The sequence below is a fragment of the Rhinopithecus roxellana genome, chromosome 10 (genome assembly GCF_007565055.1).
Source record: "Rhinopithecus roxellana isolate Shanxi Qingling chromosome 10, ASM756505v1, whole genome shotgun sequence".
NCBI lineage: Eukaryota > Metazoa > Chordata > Mammalia > Primates > Cercopithecidae > Rhinopithecus > Rhinopithecus roxellana.
Genome location: NC_044558.1, coordinates 138,904,653 through 138,926,656, shown reverse-complemented (window position 1 = coordinate 138,926,656; position 22,004 = coordinate 138,904,653). Strand labels below are relative to the sequence as shown.

Here is a 22,004-nt window from a genome sequence, read left to right as displayed (position 1 = left end):
TTATTTATTTTTGAGACAGAGTCTTGCTCTGTCACCCAGGTTGGAGTGCAGTGGCACGATCTCGGCTCACTGCAAGCTCCACCTCCCGGGCTCATGCCATTCTCCTGCCTCAGCCTCCCGAGTAGCTGGGACTACAGGCGCCCGCCACCACGCCTGGCTAATTTTTTGTATTTTTAGTAGAGACGGGGTTGCACTGTGTTAGCCAGGATGACCTCGATCTCCTGACCTTGTGATCCACCCGCCTCGGCCTCCCAAAGTGTTGGGATTACAGGCGCCCGCCACCACGCCCAGCTAATTTTTAGTATTTTTAGTAGAGACAGGGTTTCACCATGTTAGCCAGGATGGTCTCGATCTCCTGACCTCATGATCAGCCCGCCTTGGCCTCCCAAAGTGCTGGGATTACAGGCGTGAGCCACCGTGCCTGGCCTATTTTTTATTTATTTATTTATTTATTTATTTATTTATTTATTTATTTGAAACAGAGTCTCGTTCTATAGTCCAGGTTGAAATGTGGTGGCACAATCTCGGCTCACTGCAACCTCTGCCTCCTGGATTCAAGAATTCTCCTGCCTCAGCCTCCTGAGTAGCTGGGATTACAGGCACACACCACCATGCCTGCTGAATTTTTGTATTTTAGTAGAGACAGGGTTTCACCATGTTGGCCAGACCGGTCTCCAACTCTTGACCGCAAGTGATCCACCCGCCTCGACCTTCCAAAGTGCTGGGATTACAGGCATGAGCCACCATGCCCTGACCAACAGTTGATTTTAAGTGTCTAGTGTGCAGGGGGTGAGAGCAGTGGGGTTGTAAATGAAATTGATTGGCCATATGTTGATAAATGTTGCCATATGTTGATAAACGTTGAATCTGGGTAATAGATACATGGGGGCTCATTATTCTATTCTATTTTGTGTGTGTTTGGAAATTTCTGTAACAAAAAGTTTAAGAAAAAAAGCTCAATAGTTATTTGAGGTTTTTTCAAAACAGACATGAGATTGCAATTGTTTTCTACCTTTCACTTGCTTTAGGGTTGCTTATCTTGAAAGGATTTTGTGAAATTGTATGTTTCAATATGAATATAAAAAGTAGTGTGTATTTAACCATAACCTCTTTTATGGTAGCTTCTGGGTGCCTCCTATACACTTCCAATCTTAGCAACAAGAATAAATAATTCCCTCTAATTTGGCCTCAACACTCAACTGCTGTTACATTAATTGCTACGTTTGTGTAGCTAATGCCTGCCTGTAGCCAGTGATAACATTTTAAAATACATTACAAAACAGACAATATTTTAGTGGCTAAATTCAGATATTAACCTTATAAGCTTTCCATTTTTTGGTAACTTTTTAAAAGTTAAACATTTTAAATTCTATTATTGTCTTATTTCTTTATTTTAATCTGGCCATATTTTGTCTTAGAGGCATCTCCAGAACTCACTTTTTACCTAACAATGTTGAAAAGGTGGCTCCAGCATATTTTAAAATTTCTAGCTATACCTTATATAGTATATATCCCTAAGTAAGATATTCTTCACTCTTTCACTGGTAATTATAATGGATTCAGTTTATAGATAACTATAATAGATTTGTAGAAAGGGAATTTATAAAAAGGCTTAAGTGGGTATTCTAAGCTTGAATTTTATGTTCTTTTTTTTGAATTTTACGTTCTTAATAACTTAAAATTTCAAAACTCATGTCTGAGCGTTGCCTATAATTTTCTCTATTCATTTGTTTTTCATTTTTATGTATTTTCATTTATTTTTTATTTTCTTGAGATAAAGTCTCATTGTGATGCCCAGGCTGGAGTGCAGTGAAACAATCATGGCTCACTGCAGCTTTGATCTTCCAGGCTCAAGCAATCCTCCTGTTAGAAGTAAAATGTTTATTTATTTATTTATTTATTTTTGAGACGGAGTCTCGCTCTGTTGCCAGGCCTCTGCCTCCCAGGTTCATGCCATTCTCCTGCCTCAGCCTCCCAAGCAGCTGGGACTACAGGCGTCCGCCACCATGCCCGGCTAACTTTTTGTATTTTAGTAGAGATGGGGGTTTCACTGTGTTAGCCAGGATGGTCTCGATCTCCTCACCTCGTGATCGACCCACCTCGGCCTCCCAAAGTGCTGGGATTATAGGCGTGAGCCACCGTGCCCGGCCTAGAAGTAAAATGTTTATTTAGAAATAGAATGATTGTTCCTCGGTACCACAAGGAAAAATCAGCATTTAGACAAAAAGTTCCCTCAGCAAATCAATTTTACTTTCTGCAGAAAGGGTGTTCCTCGCAGATGGAACAATGGCAAGAGCACACCTGAACAAAGGAGGGAAGCAATTTTTATTCCTTACCAGCTTGTCCCTGCTAATGTGTCCTGTCTCCATTGACTGGCGCCGGACCTCACAATCTAAACTAAACCTGACTGGCTAATAACTTAAAACTTTCCTAAATAGGTAAAAGCAAGGGAGAACAAAGAAAAAGAGGAAGTTGCTTAGGAAAGGAAACAAATATCTTGGTCAAAGTACAAAGACATAGAATGTACTCATTCCCTTATATCTAGCAGCTACATAGGATAGGGCTTAACAAAGAGTTATTAGCATAAAGCAAGGAGGCTTGAAGGAAGTTAGTCTTTAAAATAAACTATTATTTCTAATACTTATGATTTATTCTTTAACAAGACGGGAAACTTTGAAGAGGAACTTTTTACTTTCTACATCTCCCATCTCAGCCTCCCAGGTAGCTGGGACTACAGGCATGTGCCAACAAACCTGGCTAGATTTTGTATTTTTTGTTGAGAAGGGTTCTCACTATGTTGCCCAGGCTGGTCTCAAACTCCTAGCCTCAAGTGATCCTCCCACATCAGCCTCCCAAAGTGCTGGGATTGCAGGCGTGAGACCCTGCACCCGATCTCTACTAATTTTTTTTTTTTATTATACTTTAAGTTCTAGGGTACATGTGCACAACATGCAGGTTTGTTACATATGTATACATGTGCCATGTTGGTGTGCTGCACCCATCAACTCATCAGCACCCATCAACTCGTCATTTATATCCGTTACAAATCCCAATGCCAGTCCTCCACCCTCCCCGCTCCCCATAATAGGCCCCGGTGTGTGATGTTCCCCTTCCCATGTCCAAGTGGTCTCATTGTTCAATTCCCACCTATGAGTGAGAACATGCGGTGTTTGGTTTTCTATTCTTGTGAAAGTTTGCTGAGAATGATGGTTTCCAGCTGCACCCATGTCCCTACAAAGGACATGAACTCATCCTTTTTTATGGCTGCATAGTATTCCATGGTGTATATGTGCCACATTTTCTTAATCCAGTCTGTCACTGATGGACATTTGGGTTGATTCCAAGTCTTTGCTATTGTGAATAGTGCCGCAATAAACATATGTGTACATGTGTCTTTATAGCAGCATGATTTATAATCCTTTGGGTATATACCCAGTAATGCAATGGCTGGGTCATATGGTATTTCTAGTTCTAGATCCTTGAGGAATCGCCGTACTGTTTTCCACAATGGTTGAACTAGTTTACAACCCCACCAACAGGGTAAAAGTGTTCCTATTTCTCCACATCCTCTCCAGCACCTGTTGTTTCCTGATTTTTTAATGATTGCCATTCTAACTGGTGTGAGATGGTATCTCATTGTGGTTTTGATTTGCATTTCTCTGATGGCGAGTGATGATGAACATTTTTCATGTGTCTGTTGGCTGTATGAATGTCTTCTTTTGAGAAATGTCTGTTCATATCCTGTGCCCACTTTTTAATGGGGTTGTTTTTTTCTTGTAAATTTGTTTGAGTTCTTTGTAGGTTCTGGATATTAGGCCTTTGTCAGATGAGTAGATTGCAAAAATGTTCTCCCATTCTGTAGGTTGCCTGTTCACTCTGGTGGTGGTTTCTTTTGCTGTGCAGAGGCTCTTTAGTTTAATTAGATCCCATTTGTCAATTTTGGCTTTTGTTGCATTGCTTTTGGTATTTTAGACATGAAGTCCTTACCCATGCCTATGTCCTGAATGGTATTACCTAGGTTTTCTTCTAGGGTTTTTATGGTTTTAGGTCTAACATTTAAGTCTCTAATCCATCTTGAATTAATTTTTGTATAAGGAGTAAGGAAAGGATCCAGTTTCAGCTTTCTGCTTATGGCTAGTCAATTTTCCCACACCACTTATTAAATAGGGAATCCTTTCCCCATTTCTTGTCAGGTTTGTCAAAGATCAGATGGCTGTAGATGTGTGGTATTATTTCTGAGGGCTCTGGTCTATATCTCTGTTTTGGTACCAGTACCATGCTGTTCTGGTTACTGTAGCCTTGTAGTATAGTTTGAAGTCAGGAAGTGTGATGCCTCCAGCTTTGTTCTTTTGACTTAGGATTGTCTTGGCAATGCAGGGTCTTTTTTGGTTCCATATGAACTTTAAAGCAGTTTTTTCCAATTCTGTGAAGAAAGTCATTGGTAGCTTGATGGGGATGGCATTGAATCTATAAACTACCTTGGGCAGTATGGCCATTTTCACGATATTGATTCTTCCTATCCATGAGCATGGTATGTTCTTCCATGTGTTTGTATCCTCTTTTATTTCACTGAGTAGTGATTTGTAGTTCTCCTTGAAGAGGTCCTTTACATCCCTTGTAAGTTGGATTCCTAGGTATTTTATTCTCTTTGAAGCAATTGTGAATGGAAGTTCATTCCTGATTTGGCTCTCTGCTTGTCTGTTACTGGTGTATAAGAATGCTTGTCTCTCTGCTCCTCCTGTTCGAGAGTCAGCCGCATCTTCTTTTGCATCGCCAGCGCATCCCTGAGACACCATGGGGAAGGTGAAGGTCGGAGTCAACGGATTTGGTCGTATTGGGCGCCTGGTCACCAGGGCTGCTTTTAACTCTGGTAAAGTAGATATTGTTGCCATCAATGACCCCTTCATTGATCTCAACTACATGGTTTACATGTTCCAGTACGATTCCACCCACGGCAAGTTCCATGGCACCGTGAAGGCTGAGAACGGGAAGCTTGTCATCAATGGAAGCCCCATCACCATCTTCCAGGAGCGAGATCCCTCCAAAATCAAGTGGGGCGATGCTGGCGCTGAGTACGTCGTGGAGTCCACTGGCGTCTTCACCACCACGGAGAAGGCTGGGGCTCATTTGCAGGGGGGAGCCAAAAGAGTCATCATCTCCGCCCCCTCTGCGGACGCCCCCATGTTCGTCATGGGTGTGAACCATGAGAAGTACGACAACAGCCTCAAGATCGTCAGCAACGCCTCCTGCACCACCAACTGCTTAGCACCCCTGGCCAAGGTCATCCATGACAACTTTGGTATCGTGGAAGGACTCATGACCACAGTCCATGCCATCACTGCCACCCAGAAGACTGTGGATGGCCCCTCCGGGAAACTGTGGCGTGATGGCCGCGGTGCTCTCCAGAACATCATCCCTGCCTCTACTGGCGCTGCCAAGGCTGTGGGCAAGGTCATCCCTGAGCTGAACGGGAAGCTCACTGGCATGGCCTTCCGTGTCCCCACTGCCAACGTGTCAGTGGTGGACCTGACCTGCCGTCTGGAAAAACCTGCCAAATATGATGACATCAAGAAGGTGGTGAAGCAGGCGTCGGAGGGCCCCCTCAAGGGCATCCTGGGCTACACTGAGCACCAGGTGGTCTCCTCCGACTTCAACAGCGACACCCACTCTTCCACCTTCGACGCTGGGGCTGGCATTGCCCTCAACGACCACTTCGTCAAGCTCATTTCCTGGTATGACAACGAATTTGGCTACAGCAACAGGGTGGTGGACCTCATGGCCCACATGGCCTCCAAGGAGTAAGACCCCTGGACCACCAGCCCCAGCGAGAGCACAAGAGGAAGAGAGAGGCCCTCACTGCTGGGGAGTCCCTGCCACACTCAGTCCCCCGCCACACTGAATCTCCCCTCACAGTTTCCATGTAGACCCCTTGAAGAGGGGAGGGGCCTAGGGAGCCCCACTTTGACGTGTACCATCAATAAAATCCCCTGTGCTCAGCCAAAAAAAAAAAAAAAAAAAAAAAAAGAATGCTTGTGATTTTTGCACATTAATTTTTTATCCTGAGACTTTGCTGAAGTTGCTTATCAGCTTAAGGAGATTTTGGGCTGAGACAATGGGGTTTTCTAAATATACAATCATGTCGTCTGCAAACAGGGACAATTTGACTTCTTTTCCTAATTGAATACCCTTTATTTCTTTCTCTTGCCTGATTGCCCTAGCCAGAGCTTCCAACAATATGTTGAAAAGGAGTGGTGAGAGAGGGCATCCCTGTCTTGTGCCAGTTTTCAAAGGGAATGTTTCCAGTTTTTGCCCATTCAGTATGATATTGGCTGTGGGTTTGTCATAAATAGCTCTTATTATTTTGAGATACATTCCATCAGTACCAAATTTATTGAGAGTTTTTAGCAGGAAGGGCTGTTGAATTTTTTCAAAGGCCTTTTCTGCATCTATTGAGATAATCATGAGGTTTTTGTCTTTGGTTCTGTTTATATGCTGGATTACATTTATTGATTTGTGTATGTTGAACCAACCTTGCATCCTAGGGATGAAGCCCACTTGATCATGGTGGATAAGCTTTTTGATGTGCTGCTGGATTTGGTTTGCCAGTATTTTACTGAGGATTTTTGCATCGATGTTCGTCAGGGATATTGGTCTAAATTCTCTTATTTTGTTGTGTCTCTGCCAGGTTTTGGTATCAGGATGATGTTGGCCTCATAAAATGAGTTAGGGAGGATTCCCTCTTTTTCTATCGATTGGAATAGTTTCAGAAGGAATTGTACCAGCTCCTCCTTGTACCTCTGGTAGAATTCGGCTGTGAATCCGTCTGGTCCTGGACTTTTTTTGGTTGGTAGGCTATTAATTATTGCCTCAATTTCAGAGCCTGCTATTGGTCTATTCAGGGATTCAACTTCTTCCTGGTTTAGTCTTGGGAGAGTGTAAGTGTCCAGGAAATTTTCCATTTCTTCTAGGTTTTCTAGTTTATTTGCGTAGAGGTGTTTATAGTATTCTCTGACGGTAGTCTGTATTTCTGTGGGGTCGGTGGTGATATCCCCTTTATCATTTTTTATTGTGTCTATTTGATGCTTCTCTCTTTTCTTCTTTATTAGTCTTGCTAGTGGTCTATCAATTTTGTTGATCTTTTCAAAAAACCAGCTCCTGGATTCATTGATTTTTTGGAGGGTTTTTTGTGTCTCTATCTCCTTCAGTTCTGCTCTGAGTTATTTCTTGCCTTGTGCTAGCTTTTGAATGTGTTTGCTCTTGCTTCTCTAGTTCTTTTCATTGTGATGTTAGGGTGTCCATTTTAGATCTTTCCAGCTTTCTCTTGTGGGCATTTAGTGCTATAAATTTCCCTCTACACACTGCTTTAAATGTGTCCCAGAGATTCTGGTATGTTGTATCTTTGTTCTCATTGGTTTCAAAGAACATCTTTATTTCTGCCTTCATTTCGTTATGTACCCAGTAGTCATTCAGGAGCAGGTTGTTCAGTTTCCATGTAGTTGAGCAGTTTTGATTGAGTTTCTTAGTCCTGAGTTCTAGTTTGATTGCACTGTGGTCTGAGAGACAGTTTGTTATAATTTCTGTTCTTTTACATTTGCTGAGGAGTGCTTTACTTCTATGTGGTCAATTTTGGAATAAGTGCGATGTGGTGCTGAGAAGAATGTATATTCTGTTGATTTGGGGTGGAGAGTTCTGTAGATGTCTATTAGGTCTGGTTGGTGCAGAGGTGAGTTCGATTCCTGGATATCCTTGTTAACTTTCTGTCTCATTGATCTGTCTAATGTTGACAGTGGGGTGTTGAAGTCTCCCATTATTATTGTATGGGAGTCTAAGTCTCTTTGTAAGTCTCTAAGGACTTGCTTTATGAATCTGGGTGCTCCTGTATTGGGTCCATATATATTTAGGATAGTTAGCTCTTCCTGTTGATTGATCCCTTTACCATTATGTAATGGCTTTCTTTGTCTCTTTTGATCTTTGATGGTTTAAAGTCTGTTTTATCAGAGACTAGGATTGCAACCTCTGCTTTTTTTTTTGTTCTCCATTTGCTTGGTAGATCTTCCTCCATCCCTTTATTTTGAGCCTATGTGTGTCTCTGCATGTGAGATGGGTCTCCTGAATACAGCAAACTGATGGGTCTTGACTCTTTATCCAATTTGCCAGTCTGTGTCTTTTAATTGGACCATTTAGTCCATTTACATTTAAGGTTAATATTGTTATGTGTGAACTTGATCCTGTCATTGTGATATTAGCTGGTTATTTTGCTCGTTAGTTGATGCAGTTTTTTCCTAGCATCGATGGCCTTTACATTTTGGCATGTTTTTGCAATGGCTGGTACCGATTGTTCCTTTCCATATTTAGTGCTTCCTTCAGGGTCTCTTGTAAGGCAGGCCTGGTGGTGACAAAATCTCTAAGCATTTGCTTGTCTGTAAAGGATTTTATTTCTCCTTCACTTATGAAACTTAGTTTGGCTGGATATGAAATTCTGGGTTGAAAATTCTTTTCTTTAAGAATGTTGAATATTGGCCCCCACTCTCTTCTGGCTTGGAGAGTTTCTGCCGAGAGGTCTGCTGTTAGTCTGATGGGCTTCCCTTTGTGGGTAACCCAACATTTCTCTCTGGCTGCCCTTAAGATTTTTTCCTTCATTTCAACTTTGGTGAATCTGACAATTATGTGTCTTGGAGTTGCTCTTCTCGAGGAGTATCTTTGTGACGTTCTCTGTATTTCCTGAATTTGAATGTTGGCCTGCCTTACTAGGTTGGGGAAGTTCTCCTGGATGATATCCTGAAGAGTGTTTTCCAACTTGGTTCCATTTTCCCCCTCACTTTCAGGCACACCAATCAGACATAGATTTGGTCTTTTCACATAATCCCATATTTCTTGGAGGCTTTGTTCATTTCTTTTTCCTCTTTTTTCTCTAGACTTCTCACTTCATTTCATTCATTTGATCTTCAATCATTCATACTCTTTCTTCCAGTTGATCGAGTCAGTTATTGAAGCTTGTGCATTTGTCACGTATTTCTTGTGTCATGGTTTTTATCTCTGTCGGTTCGTTTATGGCCTTCTCTGCATTGATTATTCTAGTTATCCATTCTTCCATTCTTTTTTCAAGATTTTTAGTTTCTTTTTTTTTTTCCCAGTGAGTATGAATTTATTACTTTAGGTTGTTTGAAGGAGGCCCTGGGCCCTCCACCCCTCACACACCCCCAACAGAGGTTCTCAGTTACTGGACAGAGCACTCCCTCTCCCCACACCCCAGCCATGCCCTCACCTGGCTGCAGGGCCCCCATGGGGCTCTCTGTTCGGTTTGCAGCTGGGCTAGGGTCTGAGGGACCAGGGATGAGGGGCTTGGGGGTGCCTGGGGCCTCCACGGCTCCTCTCACCCGCTGGGGGGAGATGGGGTCTGCTCCATTCATTGCTGCTATCTCTGGCTTGGACGGCCCATCAGGAGCCTCTGAGGCAGGCAGATCCATGGGCTGGGGTCCTGGTGAATCCTTAGCATCAGGGAGGTCAACCTGCTTGGGCAGCGGACTCGGGGAGCTGACTTCCCAGGACACCTCAGCTCCAGCCCTCTTGGGGGTCTCAACCAGCAGGTCCTCAGCAGGAGGAAGGCTTCTGGCCAATGCCAAGCCTGGCTGGGCCCCTGGCTCCTGAGAGTACACCACCTCAACTGGGGTACTGAGCCAACATCAGAGGCTGCTGGATCCTGCTGGGTGAAGAGGGGGCCTTGAGCTGCCTTCTGGACGTGTTCCTCAAACCCACCCTGTCCTTCCAGGACTGGCCTCTTGACAGTACCTGAGTGGGGAACAAGGGTGTGGGGTGGGCCCTGGTAGTCTGAGGGAGAAGTGGGTGGGACCCTGCTCTTGGTTTTGGCCTTCAGACCCTCATCTCTAGGTGGCTGATGTCCCTGTTGGCCTCCATGCTGCAGGGAGGGAGGAACTGTGGCTACCCTGAGTTGAAGTCTGGGAGTTGTGGGGATGAAAGTGAGAAGAGGGTGGCCCACTGAGTGTGGAGCCACTGCTTCTTGCTCCAGAAGCTCTTGTGAATCCAGAGGTCCTGTCCAGCCATGGGAGCTTTGTCCTCGAGCCATCTGGAGGTCATCAGTTACTGGGGGTCATTCTCTCTGAGCCCCTTGGGCTGCTTTGGGCCCGTACAGGGCTGGGCCAAGGGGAGAGGCTACAGGCTTCTCAGGCATCTCGTCAGCAGGGGCGTGGCGGACATCAGAGTTCCTGTGACTCTCAGCTCTGGGGTTGTCCAGGAAGATGTCAAACGAGTGGGGCTCTGAGCCCAAAGAGCCCTTAGGGTGGGCTCCAGGAATCATAGGGGTTTTGGAGTTTTCAAGTGGCCTGGGAAAGCCCCTCCCCAGGGCAGGGCCAGTCCCCAGGAGTGGCAGCAGCAACAACAGCAGAAAGCCACATACACAGCCCCATGGGCTGGAGGCCATGGTCTACTCCGATGCCTGGGCCTAAAGCCCCCACTTTCCAGTCCTCACTGGATGAGCCTCTCCTCCTCCTCCTTCTTCTCCTCCGTCTCCGCTCTCCCTGGCTCTGCGCCTTCCCGCAGTGTGCTAGATGGGGGTGGGCGCCGTGCAGGCCTTGTCGCCTGTGCCCGCGATGGGGGCAGCAGGCCACGCTCCCCGCCGGGGCCCTGCCATCGCCCCCTCCCTGGGCCAGCTCCTCAAGATTTTTAGTTTCTTTGCGCTGGTTATGTAGTTCCTCCTTTAGCTCTGGGAAGTTTGATCGACAGAAGCCTTCTTCTCTCAACTCGTCAAAGTCATTCTCCATCCCACTTTGATCCATTGCTGGCGATAAGCTGCGTTCCTTTGGAGGGAGAGATGACTCTGATTTTTTGAATTTCCAGCTTCTCTGCCCTGCTTTTTTCTCATCTTTGTGGTTTTATCTGCCGTTGGTCTTTGATGATGGTGACGAATTGATGGAGTTTTGGTATAGGTGTCCTATCTGTTTGTTAGTTTTCCTTCTAACAGTCAGGACCCTCAGCTGTAGGTCTGTTGGAGATTGCTTGAGGCCCACTCCAGACCCTGTTTGCCTGGGTATCAGCAACAGAGGCTGCAGAAGATAGAATATTGCTGAACAGCAAGTGTTGCTGTCTGGTTCTTGCTCTGGAGGCTTCGTCTCAGGAGTGTACCCTGCTGTGTGAGGTGTGAGGTGTTGGTCTGTATCTAGTGGGGGATATATCCCAGTTAGGCTACTCAGGGGTCAGGGACCCACTTGAGCAGGCAGTCTGTCCATTCTCAGATCTCAACCTCTGTGCTAGAAGATCCACTGCTTTCTTCAAAGCTGTCAGACAGGGTCATTTACCTCTGCCGAAGTTTCTGCTGCTTTTTGTTTAGCTATGCCCTGTCCCCAGAGATGGAGTCTACAGAGACAGGCAGGCCCCCTTGAGCTGCGGTGGGCTCCACCCAGTTCGAGCTTCCTGGTGGCTTTGTTTACCTACTTAAGCCTCAGCAATGGCAGGTGCCCTTCTCCTAGTCTCGCTGCTGCCTTGCAGTTAGATCTCAGACTGCTGTGCTAGCAATGAGGCAGGCTCCGTGGGCGTGGGACCCTCCTGTCCAGGTGTGGGATATAATCTCCTGGTGTGCTATTTGCTAAGACCCTTGGTAAGGCGCAGTATTAGGGTGGGAGTTACCCGATTTTCCAGGTGTTGTGTGTCTCAGTTTCCCTTGGCTAGGAAAAGGGATTCCCTTCCCCCTTGTGCTTCCCAGGTGAGGCGATGGTTCACCCTGCTTCAGCTCTCACTGGTCAGGCTGCACCAGCTGACCAGCACTGATTGTCCGGCACTCCCCAGTGAGATGAACCCGGTACCTCAGTTGAAAATGCAGAAATCACCCGTCCTCTGTGTTGCTCGCGCTGGCAGCTGGAGGCTGGAGCTGCTCCTATTTGGCCATCTTGCTCCGGGAATCCCAATCTCTACTAATTTTTAAAGGCTAAAATATGCTATTATTTTTGTGATTTTTTTAGTAGTCATTTAAAATTCTTTCTTATTGAATTAAATAATTTTTAGAGATGGAGTCTTGCTATGCTGCCCAAGCTGCTCTGCAACTCCTGGCCCCAAGTGATCCTCTGGCCTCAGCCTCCTGAGTTGCTGGGATTACAGGCATGAGCCACCATGCCCAGCTCAGAAGTCTATTTCATATCACATGTATAATAATAATTTAATCACAAAGGACTGTACATTTAATAATGTTTATAAAAGCTAAGGAGATCAAGCAAAGATGTGTGAAATGTGTCAAACCTTCAATCCTCTCAGTCTGGTATTTACTAGTGTAAGAAAAAAATTAAAATGTATAACTTGAATTACAGTTGACTCTTGAATATTCAACATAGGGGTTAGGGGCACCGACCCTTCCTCAAGTAGAAAATTTGCATTTAACTTTTGACTCCCCCAAAATTTAGCTACTAATAACCTACTGTAGAGCACAAGCCCTATGGATAATGTAAACAGTCGATTAACATATATTTTGTATGTTATATGTGTTACATATTGTATTCTTACAATAAAGTAAGCTAAGTAAAAGAAAATGTGAAGAAAATCATAAGGAAGAGAAAGTATGTTTACTGTTTATTTAGTGGAAGTGGCTCCTCATGAAGGTCTCCATCCTCATCATCTTCACATTGAGTAGGCTGAGGAGGAGGACGAGGAAGAACAGGCTGTCTCAGGGGCAGCAAAGGCAGAGGAAAATTGGTATATAAGTAGACCCACACAGTTCAAACTAGTGTTGTTCAGGATCAGCTGTATAATCTACCTTAGAGAAAAGGTTTCACTTTTTTTTTTTTTTTTTTTTGAGACGAAGTTTCCCTCCTGTCACCTAGGCTGGAGTGCAGTGGTGCAATCTCAGCTCACTGCAATCTCTGCCTCCTGGGTTGAAGCAATTCTCCTGCCTCAGCCTCCCAAGTAGCTGGGATTACAGGCGCCCACCACCACACCTGGATAATTTTTGTATTTTTGGTAGAGACAGGGTTTCACCACGTTGGCTAGGCTGGTCTTGAACTCCTGACCTCAGGTGATCTGCCTGCCTTGGCCTCCCAAAGTGCTGGGATTACAGGCATGAGCCACTGTGCCCAGCCTTTTTTTTTCTTTTTGAGATGGGGTTTTGCTGTGTTATCAGGCTGGATTTGAACTCCTGGCCTCAAGGGATCCTCCCACATCAGCCTTCTGAGTAGCTGGGACTACAGGTGCCTGCAAAATTTCACTTTTGAAAAATATGGGGCAAGTTCAGTGGCTCACGTCTGCCGTCTGTAATTCCAGGACTTTGGTAGGCAGAGGTAGGATGATTGTCTGAGCCCAGGAGTTGGAGACCAGCCTGGACAATATGGTGAGGCCCTGTCTCTACTTAATACATTCTTTAAAATTGAAAATAGAAAAAGAAAAATATGGCCGGACAAGGTGACTCACACCTGTAATTCCAGCACTTTTGAAAGCCGAAGCTGGCAGAGCACCTGAGGTCTAGAGTTTGAGACCAGTCTGGCTAACACAGTGAAACCTTGTCTCTACTAAAAATACAAAAAATATTAGCTGGGCGTGGTGGTGCACGCCTGTAGTCCCAGTGCACTCCAGACTGGGCAACAGAGGGAGACTCCATCTCAAAAAAAAAAAAAAAAATAGTAAAAGAAAAATGTGATTGCCCCAATTTAAATTGAGATTAGAGGTAATGCATATGTCAGCTAGATTTAGTCATTATACCATGTATATATACTTCAAAATATTATGTTATACACAGTAAATACATACAATTTTATCTGTTAATTTAAAAAATTAAAAAAAAAAACATTTAAAACTGAGATTACCGTTTTTGTGTTGGGCCATTTATTTACTAACCAACCTGTTTGAGGAGCTTGATTTTTTTCAGCTTATATAGACAACAATTTTGCTGAGTGATAGAGAGTTTGCTTATATATTAAGGACAGAGAAGCTAAACACAGGGACATAAAGTTATTTTATCCATCGTAAACTCTAAAGGGGAGTATAAGTCTAAAGTGGTTGATTCATGCTCCTGGCTTTTCGCTACTAGATAACCCTCTCTCCTACTCTTAGGTAATAACATGCATAGCCAAAATCAAGCCTCTTATGTTGCCTTGGATTCTGTTACTTTAAATAGGCACTCACCAGATTATAATTTTGGCTTGTTTGGAGATTGCTGTAGTCTGATACTAATTTTTTTCCTTCCCCCCCTACAAAATTATAATGGGCAAGCTAGAAGTCAGGAACAATTATTCCAACAGTACAATTAAATGGGCTTTTCTCCTGGCATTTTTCTTGCCATCTTTAATCATTGTTTGAGTCTGAAGTTAAAGGAAATAGTCATAGAAGAAGAATTCTTCAGAGAGAGAGAGGAGAGTGAGTCCATAGTTTTCCTCAAACAGAATAGATACTTTCCAAAACATTTTCCAAAAACTACTATGTAAGCTAACATTGCTCGTTAGAAATGAGGCCTGTGGAGAGGATATAGACTTGGAGGATGATGTTTGCTTAGAAGGGAGCTAAGGCAAATAAACATCTTGAAGTTTCTAAGATTTCAAGCCTAATTCAATAATGGGATTATGGCTAAATTGCTAAACTTAAAATAATTGCCTTATGAACAGTCATATTGATTATGACCAAAAAGCATGGAGGATTTGTGTTCTATTTTTAGAGTAGATACACGATCTTTGTTGGGGAGGCTGAGGGATGCATTTAATCAGTCAATTTTCTGAAAGTATAAACTGTGTGATGTATGGATGTGAGGTGAGAGAAAACAGTTCCCTATCTCCAGAAGCTCTTAGCTGCACAAGTAAGGAAGAAAACAATGCTATTGTCTGAATGTTTGTGTCTTCCCAAATTCACACGTTGAAATCCTAACCCCCAATGTGAGGCGTTAGGAGGTAGGGCCTATGAGAGATGATTAGGTCATGAAGGCGGGCACCTTATCAGTGGGATTAGTGCCTTTATAAAAGAGACCCCAAGAGAACTAGTTCTTTTCTTTTACCACCTGAGGACACAGTGAGAAGGTGCCATCTATCATCCAGGAAACTAGCCTTCACCAGACAATGAATTTGCTGGCACCTTGGACTACCCAGCCTCCAGACTGCAGTAAATAAATTTCTGTCGCTTATAAGCCACTCAGTTTATGGCATTTTGTCATAGCAGGCCAAACAGACTAAAGCAATTAATACACCTAGAATAATATTGCAATACTAAAAGGTGTGGGACCAGTTACAAGTGCCTCTGAATTCAAAGTGGGAAAGAATAGACAAGTGAGATTTCTGTGATTTAAAAGAGGTGTTAGAAATTGTATGTAAAGGCCAGGCTCCATAGCTCATGCCTGTAATCCCAACACTTTACAAGGCTGAGGTGGGCAGATCACTTAAGTCCAGGAGTTCCAGACCAGTGTGAGCAACATAGCGAAACTCAGTCTCTATTTAAAAAAAAAAAGAAGAAAATTAGCCCGGTGTGTTGGCACATGCCTGTGATCCAGCTACTTGGGAGGCTGAGTGGGAGGACCACTTGAACCTGGGAGGTGGTGGCTGCAGTGAGCCATGATTGCGCCACTGGACTCTAGCCTAGATGACAGAGCGAGACCTAATCTCAAAATAATAATAATAATAATAATAATAATAATAATAATAATAATAAAAGAACAAGATAAATTGTATGTAGCAGGGCGTGGTGCAAGGCACCCGTAATCCTAGCTATGTGGGAGGCTGGAGGCAGGAGAATCACTTGAGCTCGGGAGGTAGAAGTTGCAGTGAGCGGAGATCGCAACACTACACTCCAGCCTGGGTGACAGAGCGAGACTCTGTCTCAAAAAAAAAAAAAAGGAAAAAGAAAAAGAGAGTGAGAGAGAAAAATCACATGTGAAGTCTGGAACAGAGAACTCAGGTTCAAAATCCGGCATGTGGCCAGGGTTTAAAGATGCTGAATCCAGGCTGGGTGTGGTGGCTCATGCCTGTAATTCCAGCACTTTGGTAGGCCGAGGCGGGTGGATCACCTGAGGTCAGGAGTTCGAGACCAGCCTAAACATAGAGAAACCCCGTCTCTACTAAAAATACAAAATTAGCCGGGCATGGAGGTGCATGCCTGTAATCCCAGCTACTCTGGAGGCTGAGGCAGGAGAATTGCTAGAACCTGGGGGGCAGAGATTGCGGTGAGCCGAGATGGCGCCATTGCACTGTAGCTTGGGCAACAAGAGTGAAACTCTGTCTCAAAAAAAGAAAAAAAAAAAAAAGATGCTGGATCCAAAATATACTCAGATCAAGACTGATAGTTTTATTCTGTTGGCTACCGAGTGGAGTGTTTTCAACCTTAAGGTTTTTAGATGGAATTGAGAAAGATTACAAATTTGTAACATAAAATCAAGTTCATCACTGAGTAGCCACATTTTTTTGATGATTGAAAATTATGCATACTTTGTTTCATTTCTCTTTTTTTATTTTTATTTTTTTAGAGACAAGGTTTCTGCTCTGTCACTCAGGCTGGAGTGCAGTGGTGCGATCATAGCTCACTTCCACCTGCAACTCCTGGGCTCAAGCAATCCTCCCACCTCAGCCTCCCAAGTAGCTAGGGTTATAAGCACATGCCATCACACCTGGCTAATCCTTTCAATTTCAGTTATTTATACTCTTAGACTATTTTGAATGTATATATGTGCAGCATTATATATCTCTAGGATTTTATTCATTGATATATCCCTGGAACATTACCTGGCATATAGTAGGCATTATAAGAATTGTTGAGTAATTAATGAATGTTCATGCATCCATGTATGTATATGCATATATGTGTAGTTATTCAACTTAGTCACACTAGTAAGTCATTATAATAGTTACAAATTTGAGTGATTTATATAAGAATAGCCATGATTTGCAATGCTGATCATCTTTTCTCACAGAAACACACATGGACTTAACAAAGAAAGGTTTTGAATTACAAAAAGCAATAGATGCCTGTTGTCAATTTTTTAACAATATAGAAATATGAAAAATAAAAAATGGAAGCTGTTCACATGTTTTCATGCACAAACATGTATACAGATGTATACACTTTATTTTTTTTTATTTTTTATTTTTTTTTTGAGACGGAGTCTCACTCTGTCCACCAGGCTGGAGTGCAGTGGCACGATCTCGGCTCACTGCAAGCTCCGCCTCCTGGGTTCACACCATTCTCCTGCCTCAGCCTCCCTTGTAGCTGGGACTGCAGGCGCCCGCCACTGCACCCGGCTAATTTTTTGTATTTTTAGTAGAGACGGAGTTTCACCGTGGTCTCGATCTCCTGACCTTGTGATCCGCCCACCTCGGCCTCCCAAAGTGCTGGGATTACAAGTGTGAGCCACCACTATTCTTGCCTTTTATATTCAGCCATATATTAGATATTTTTTCCATCAGTATAACCTCATTCTTAGCATGCATTGTATTAGATATGCCAGAATCTATTTAACCACTTCCTTTTTTGTCTTTTTTATTTTTATTTAAAAAATTATTTATACTTTTTAATTTTTATTTTTAATAGAGGCAGGGTTTCATCATGTTGCCCAGACTGGTCTTCAACTCCTGGGCTCAAAGGAACCTCCTGCCTCCCAAAGTGCTGGGATTACAGATGTGAGCCACCACACCCAGCTACTTCCTATTTCCTATTAGTAGAAATAAGATCGTTTCCACTTTTTAAATATAATGAGCAATGTTTCAGGGGACGTTGTTGTACACATACCCTTTACTTGCATATTTCTGTAAGAGAAATTTTGAGACGCAGAATTGACGAATCAGAGGGTATGAGTATTCTAAATTTTGATAGAAAATCTGCATTTTAATTGCTATTCATATACTCTTGATTTCAGTTTGATGAGAAGGAACCCAGCCAACCCAGGAAAATACCTTCTGTGGAAGGCTGCTAAGATTTCTTCCTCATCTTGGGCCAGGTGTGGTGGCTCATGCCTGTAATCCTAGCACTTTGGGAGGCTGAGGCGGGTGGATCATGAGGTCAGGAGTTTAAGACCAACCTGGCCAACATGGTGAAACCCCGTCTCTACTAAAAATATGAAAATTAGCTGGGTGTGATGGCGGACGCCTGTAATCCCAGCTACTCGGGAGGCTGAGGCAGAGAACTGCTTTAACCCGGGAGGTGGAGGTTGCAGTGAGCTGAGATTGCGCCACTGCACTCCAGTCTGGGTGACACAGTGAGACTCTCCTTCTCAAAAAATAAAATAAATAAATAAGATTTCTTCCTCATCTTACGGACTGATTTCCAGGAGACCCTACCTTAGCTGCCTGAAGCTCTAGTGCAGATCACTGTCACATCCTTAAGAAGAGCTAGTTCTGGGACTTTTTCTAGAATATGGAATTATATATTTCTTTCCTTTTAGATTTATAAGTTTTTTTTTAACTGGACAGGATCTTAGAGACCATTTCCCTTATTTTGAGAGTAAACTATCGGTTGAAAGTTAAAGAAAATAACTCAAACTGGCTGAAACAATAAAAGGAATGCATTGGCTCACATTAACTGACAAATTCCGGATATTGAGTAGGCTTCCTGTATGATTTGAGCCAGATTTATAATATAATCTGCTTTTCAGTGATATTCTTGGCTCTGCTCCATTCCATATATTGGCTTTATCCTTGGCCTGGCTTTCCTTGTAAGGCTACTTGTAATTTTGGGACTGTGTATATCCTATTTACGCCCAAGGTGAGAAGATGTTCCTTTCTCCAACTATCAAACAAAAGTTCTGAACCTCATCCTAATTAGAACTGCTTAGGATAATTGTTCATCCCTGAGTCAGTAACTCTTACAAGGAGCATAGGTTCACAAAGACTCACCCTAGAGCTAGGTGTAAGCCCAATCCTATCCGAACGACTTGAACACTAAACAATGAAGGAGGAGGGGATGGATTCTGATTAAACAGTCACCTACTAGGGAGGAACTTCCTTTCCTCTTGCGTCACGTTTCCATGTAGAGGGACTTCTACTACAGTAACACTGTTGGCCCCCACTTCACCCCTCCCCTGCCTGCTAGGTTAGCAAAGTAGTCATGGTCTTCATTTCTCCATTGGATGGCGCTAATCTTATTAAAAGTAGCAAGCATTGAAGAGTCTTCCATTTTCTTTCCACCTGGGCCTTACATGGGACAGCAATACTGAACTAAATGTAGATGCTCTACAGAGTCAAATATCCCCTTCAGTGACCTGAGCCAGGGTTTGGTTAGCAGGAAGAAAAGATTGGAAGGATGGAAAGTAATGTAGTAAACCTTTTTGGCCACAGACCTGCTCTTTCTTCAGATCAGCTTTAGCTTTTTTTTTTTTTTTTTTTTTTTTTTTTTTTTTTTTTTCTTCAGATAGAGTCCTCTCTGTCACGCCAGGCTGGAGTGCAGTGGTGCTATCTCCACTCACCACAATCTCTGCCTCCCAGATTCAAGCGATTCTCCTGCCTCAGCCTCCTGAGTAGCTGGGATTACAGGCGTTCACCATTGCGCCCGGCTAATTTTTGTATTTTCAGTAGAGATGGGGTTTCACCATGTTGGCCAGGGTAGTCTTGAACTCCTGACCTCAGGTGATCTGCCCACCTTAGCCTCCCAAAGTGCTGGGATTACAGGTGTGAGCCACCTCACCCCAGCCAGCTTTAGCATTAACAGAGGCTACATTTAATAATAGAACCTGTTCTTGGCATCCTATATCTTATTTCACAATTGGTTCCAATCTTAGGGAAGAAAGATGAAGATGTTGACTGACCTTTTAAAACTCAAACCCTGCTGGGTGTGGTGGCTCATGCCTATAATCCCAGCACTTTGGGAGGCTGAAGTGGTAGCATTGCTTGAGCCCAAGAGTTTGAGACCAGCCTGGGCAATATAGAGAGACTTCGTCTCTGTTTTAAAAACAAAAACAAAAACAAAAATCAATACTACCCTGTTCCAGCTTCTGGTCTCTTTAGAGCTTTTCCTTCCCATAGATGAAGACACTTGATGTTGATTTTCAGGCCTATCCCTGCCCTATTTTCGGCTTCAAATGTGTTCTGCTTGGACCTTCTACCAAGTCCTGTCCCTGTCTTTTGTATTTAGACTTCGTCATTGTACCTAGGTCATTAGAATTGAGTTTCTACCTTATATGCAAGTGTTTCTCTCCAGGAGCCCTCAGTCATAGTATCTTGGGTTCTGCTCTGGTAGCCTACCTAGGTCTCTGGTTCCTTTTTCAGGCTGGGCCCTTGCAGGTTCCCCTCTATATTAATTTCCTAGGGCTGCTGCAACCAATTACCACCAACTTGGTGGTTTAAATAAGAGAAATTAATTTTCTCACAGTTTTAGATGCCACAGGCTAAAACCAAAGTGTCAGGAGGGCTGATTCCTTCTGGGGGCCCCCAGGGAGAATCCATTCCATCCCTCTCTTCTAGCTGGTGGTGTCTGCTGGCAACACTTGGCACTCCTTAGCTTGTGGCAACAATACTCCAAGCTCTGTCTCTGTCTTCACATGATCTTCGCATCTGTGTGTCTCAATATCTCAAATCTCTCTTTTCTTACAAGGACGCCAGTCATTGGGTTTAGGGCCCACTCAGCTATACTTGCACTGCATTAAGGATCTCAGGATGAGATTCTCGATTACATCTGCAAATATTTTATTTCTGAATAAGATCACCTTCACAGGTATAGGGATTAGGACTTGGACACACTTTTTTGGGGATACAATTCAACCCACTATATCCCCTTCACTTCTTATTCCAACTGGAGAGAACCCATGATTCCTTGATAGACTTCCTGAAGCTGCTTGCCTGGAATTTTATATTATTTTGTTTTGTTTTTTGGAGGCAGAGTCTCACTCTGTCTCCCAGGCTGGAGCACAGTGGTGCAATCTCGGCTCACTGCAACCTCCACCTCCTGGGTTCAAGCGATTCTCCTACCTCAGTCTTCCAAGTAGCTGGGATTATAGGTGTGTGCCACCACACCTGGATAATTTTTGTATTTTTAGTAGAGACAGGGTTTCCCCATGTTGGCCAGGCTGGCCTTGAACTCCTGGCCTCAGCTGATCCACCTGCCTTGGCCTCCCAAAGTGCTGGGATTATAGGTGTGAGCTGCCGTGCCCCGCCTTGCTTGCCTGGATTTCTGAATGCCAGATGCCTTGGATGCTCCTTTCTGTCACCATTTGCAACAACTAAATCTTAGGGCCCCTTTTGCTGACTGTGTAGATGCCGCCTAGAGATTGTGGCCCACTTTGGATGCTAAGTTTGACTGCCACATTGAACTTCTCTTGTCAACACAGCACAGGCTTAGTGCCCCCAACCCCTCTATACCTCTCTCAGAATTTATCACATCTCATTGAGTGGGCCTGGAACTAGGTCTGCATATCTCCATTGGCTCTATCTGATTAAAGTGATCATGACCTGTTGTATTCTGAAATGCTACGCAAGAAGTGCTAGACCTCTTGGACTGATTTTCATGACTGGGTGCGGGGGCTCATGCCTGTAATCCCAGCACTTTGGGAGGCCAAGGCAGGAGGATCATTTGAGTTTAGGAGTTCGAGACTAGCCTGGGCAATGTATGGAGACCCCATCTCTATTAAAAATAAAAAATTGGCCAGGCGGGATGGCTCACGCCTGTAATCCCAGCACTTTGGGAGGCTGAGGTGGGCATAGCACTTGAGCCTAGGAGACCAGCCTGGCCAACATGGTAAAACCTCAGCTTTACAAAAAATACAAACATTAGCGGGGTGTGATAGCTTGTGCCTGTGGTCCCTGTACTCAGGGGGCTGAGAGGTGGGAGGATCATTTGCGCCCAGGGGGTGGAGGCTGCAGTGAGCTGTGATCGTGCCACTGAACTCCAGCCTGGGTGGCAGAGTGAGACCTTGCCTCAAAAAATAAAATAAAAGAAAGAAGTAATTAGCTGGGCATGGTGGCATGTGCCTGCAGCTGCAGATCCTAGGGAGGCTGAGATGAGAGGATCACTTGAGCCTGGAAGATGGAGGCTGCAGTGAGCTATAATCACACCACTGCACTTCGCCCACAATCCCTCACACTCCTCCTTTCCAACCTGGGCCCCTCAGA

General features: G+C 44.0%; 1 protein-coding gene and 1 pseudogene across 1 annotated transcript; one reads left to right on the top strand and one right to left on the bottom strand.

The window, feature by feature from the left end:
- Positions 1-4,725: 4,725 nt before the first annotated feature.
- On the top strand, positions 4,726-6,008 carry LOC115899909 (glyceraldehyde-3-phosphate dehydrogenase). Its single transcript, XM_030938410.1, has one exon. The coding sequence runs from the start codon at positions 4,795-4,797 to the stop codon at positions 5,800-5,802; it is 1,008 nt and encodes a 335-aa protein (XP_030794270.1). The 5' UTR covers positions 4,726-4,794; the 3' UTR covers positions 5,803-6,008.
- A 3,102-nt stretch (positions 6,009-9,110) lies between these two features.
- LOC104661938 lies at positions 9,111-10,438 on the bottom strand (annotated as a pseudogene).
- Between the last annotated feature and the right edge of the window lie 11,566 nt (positions 10,439-22,004).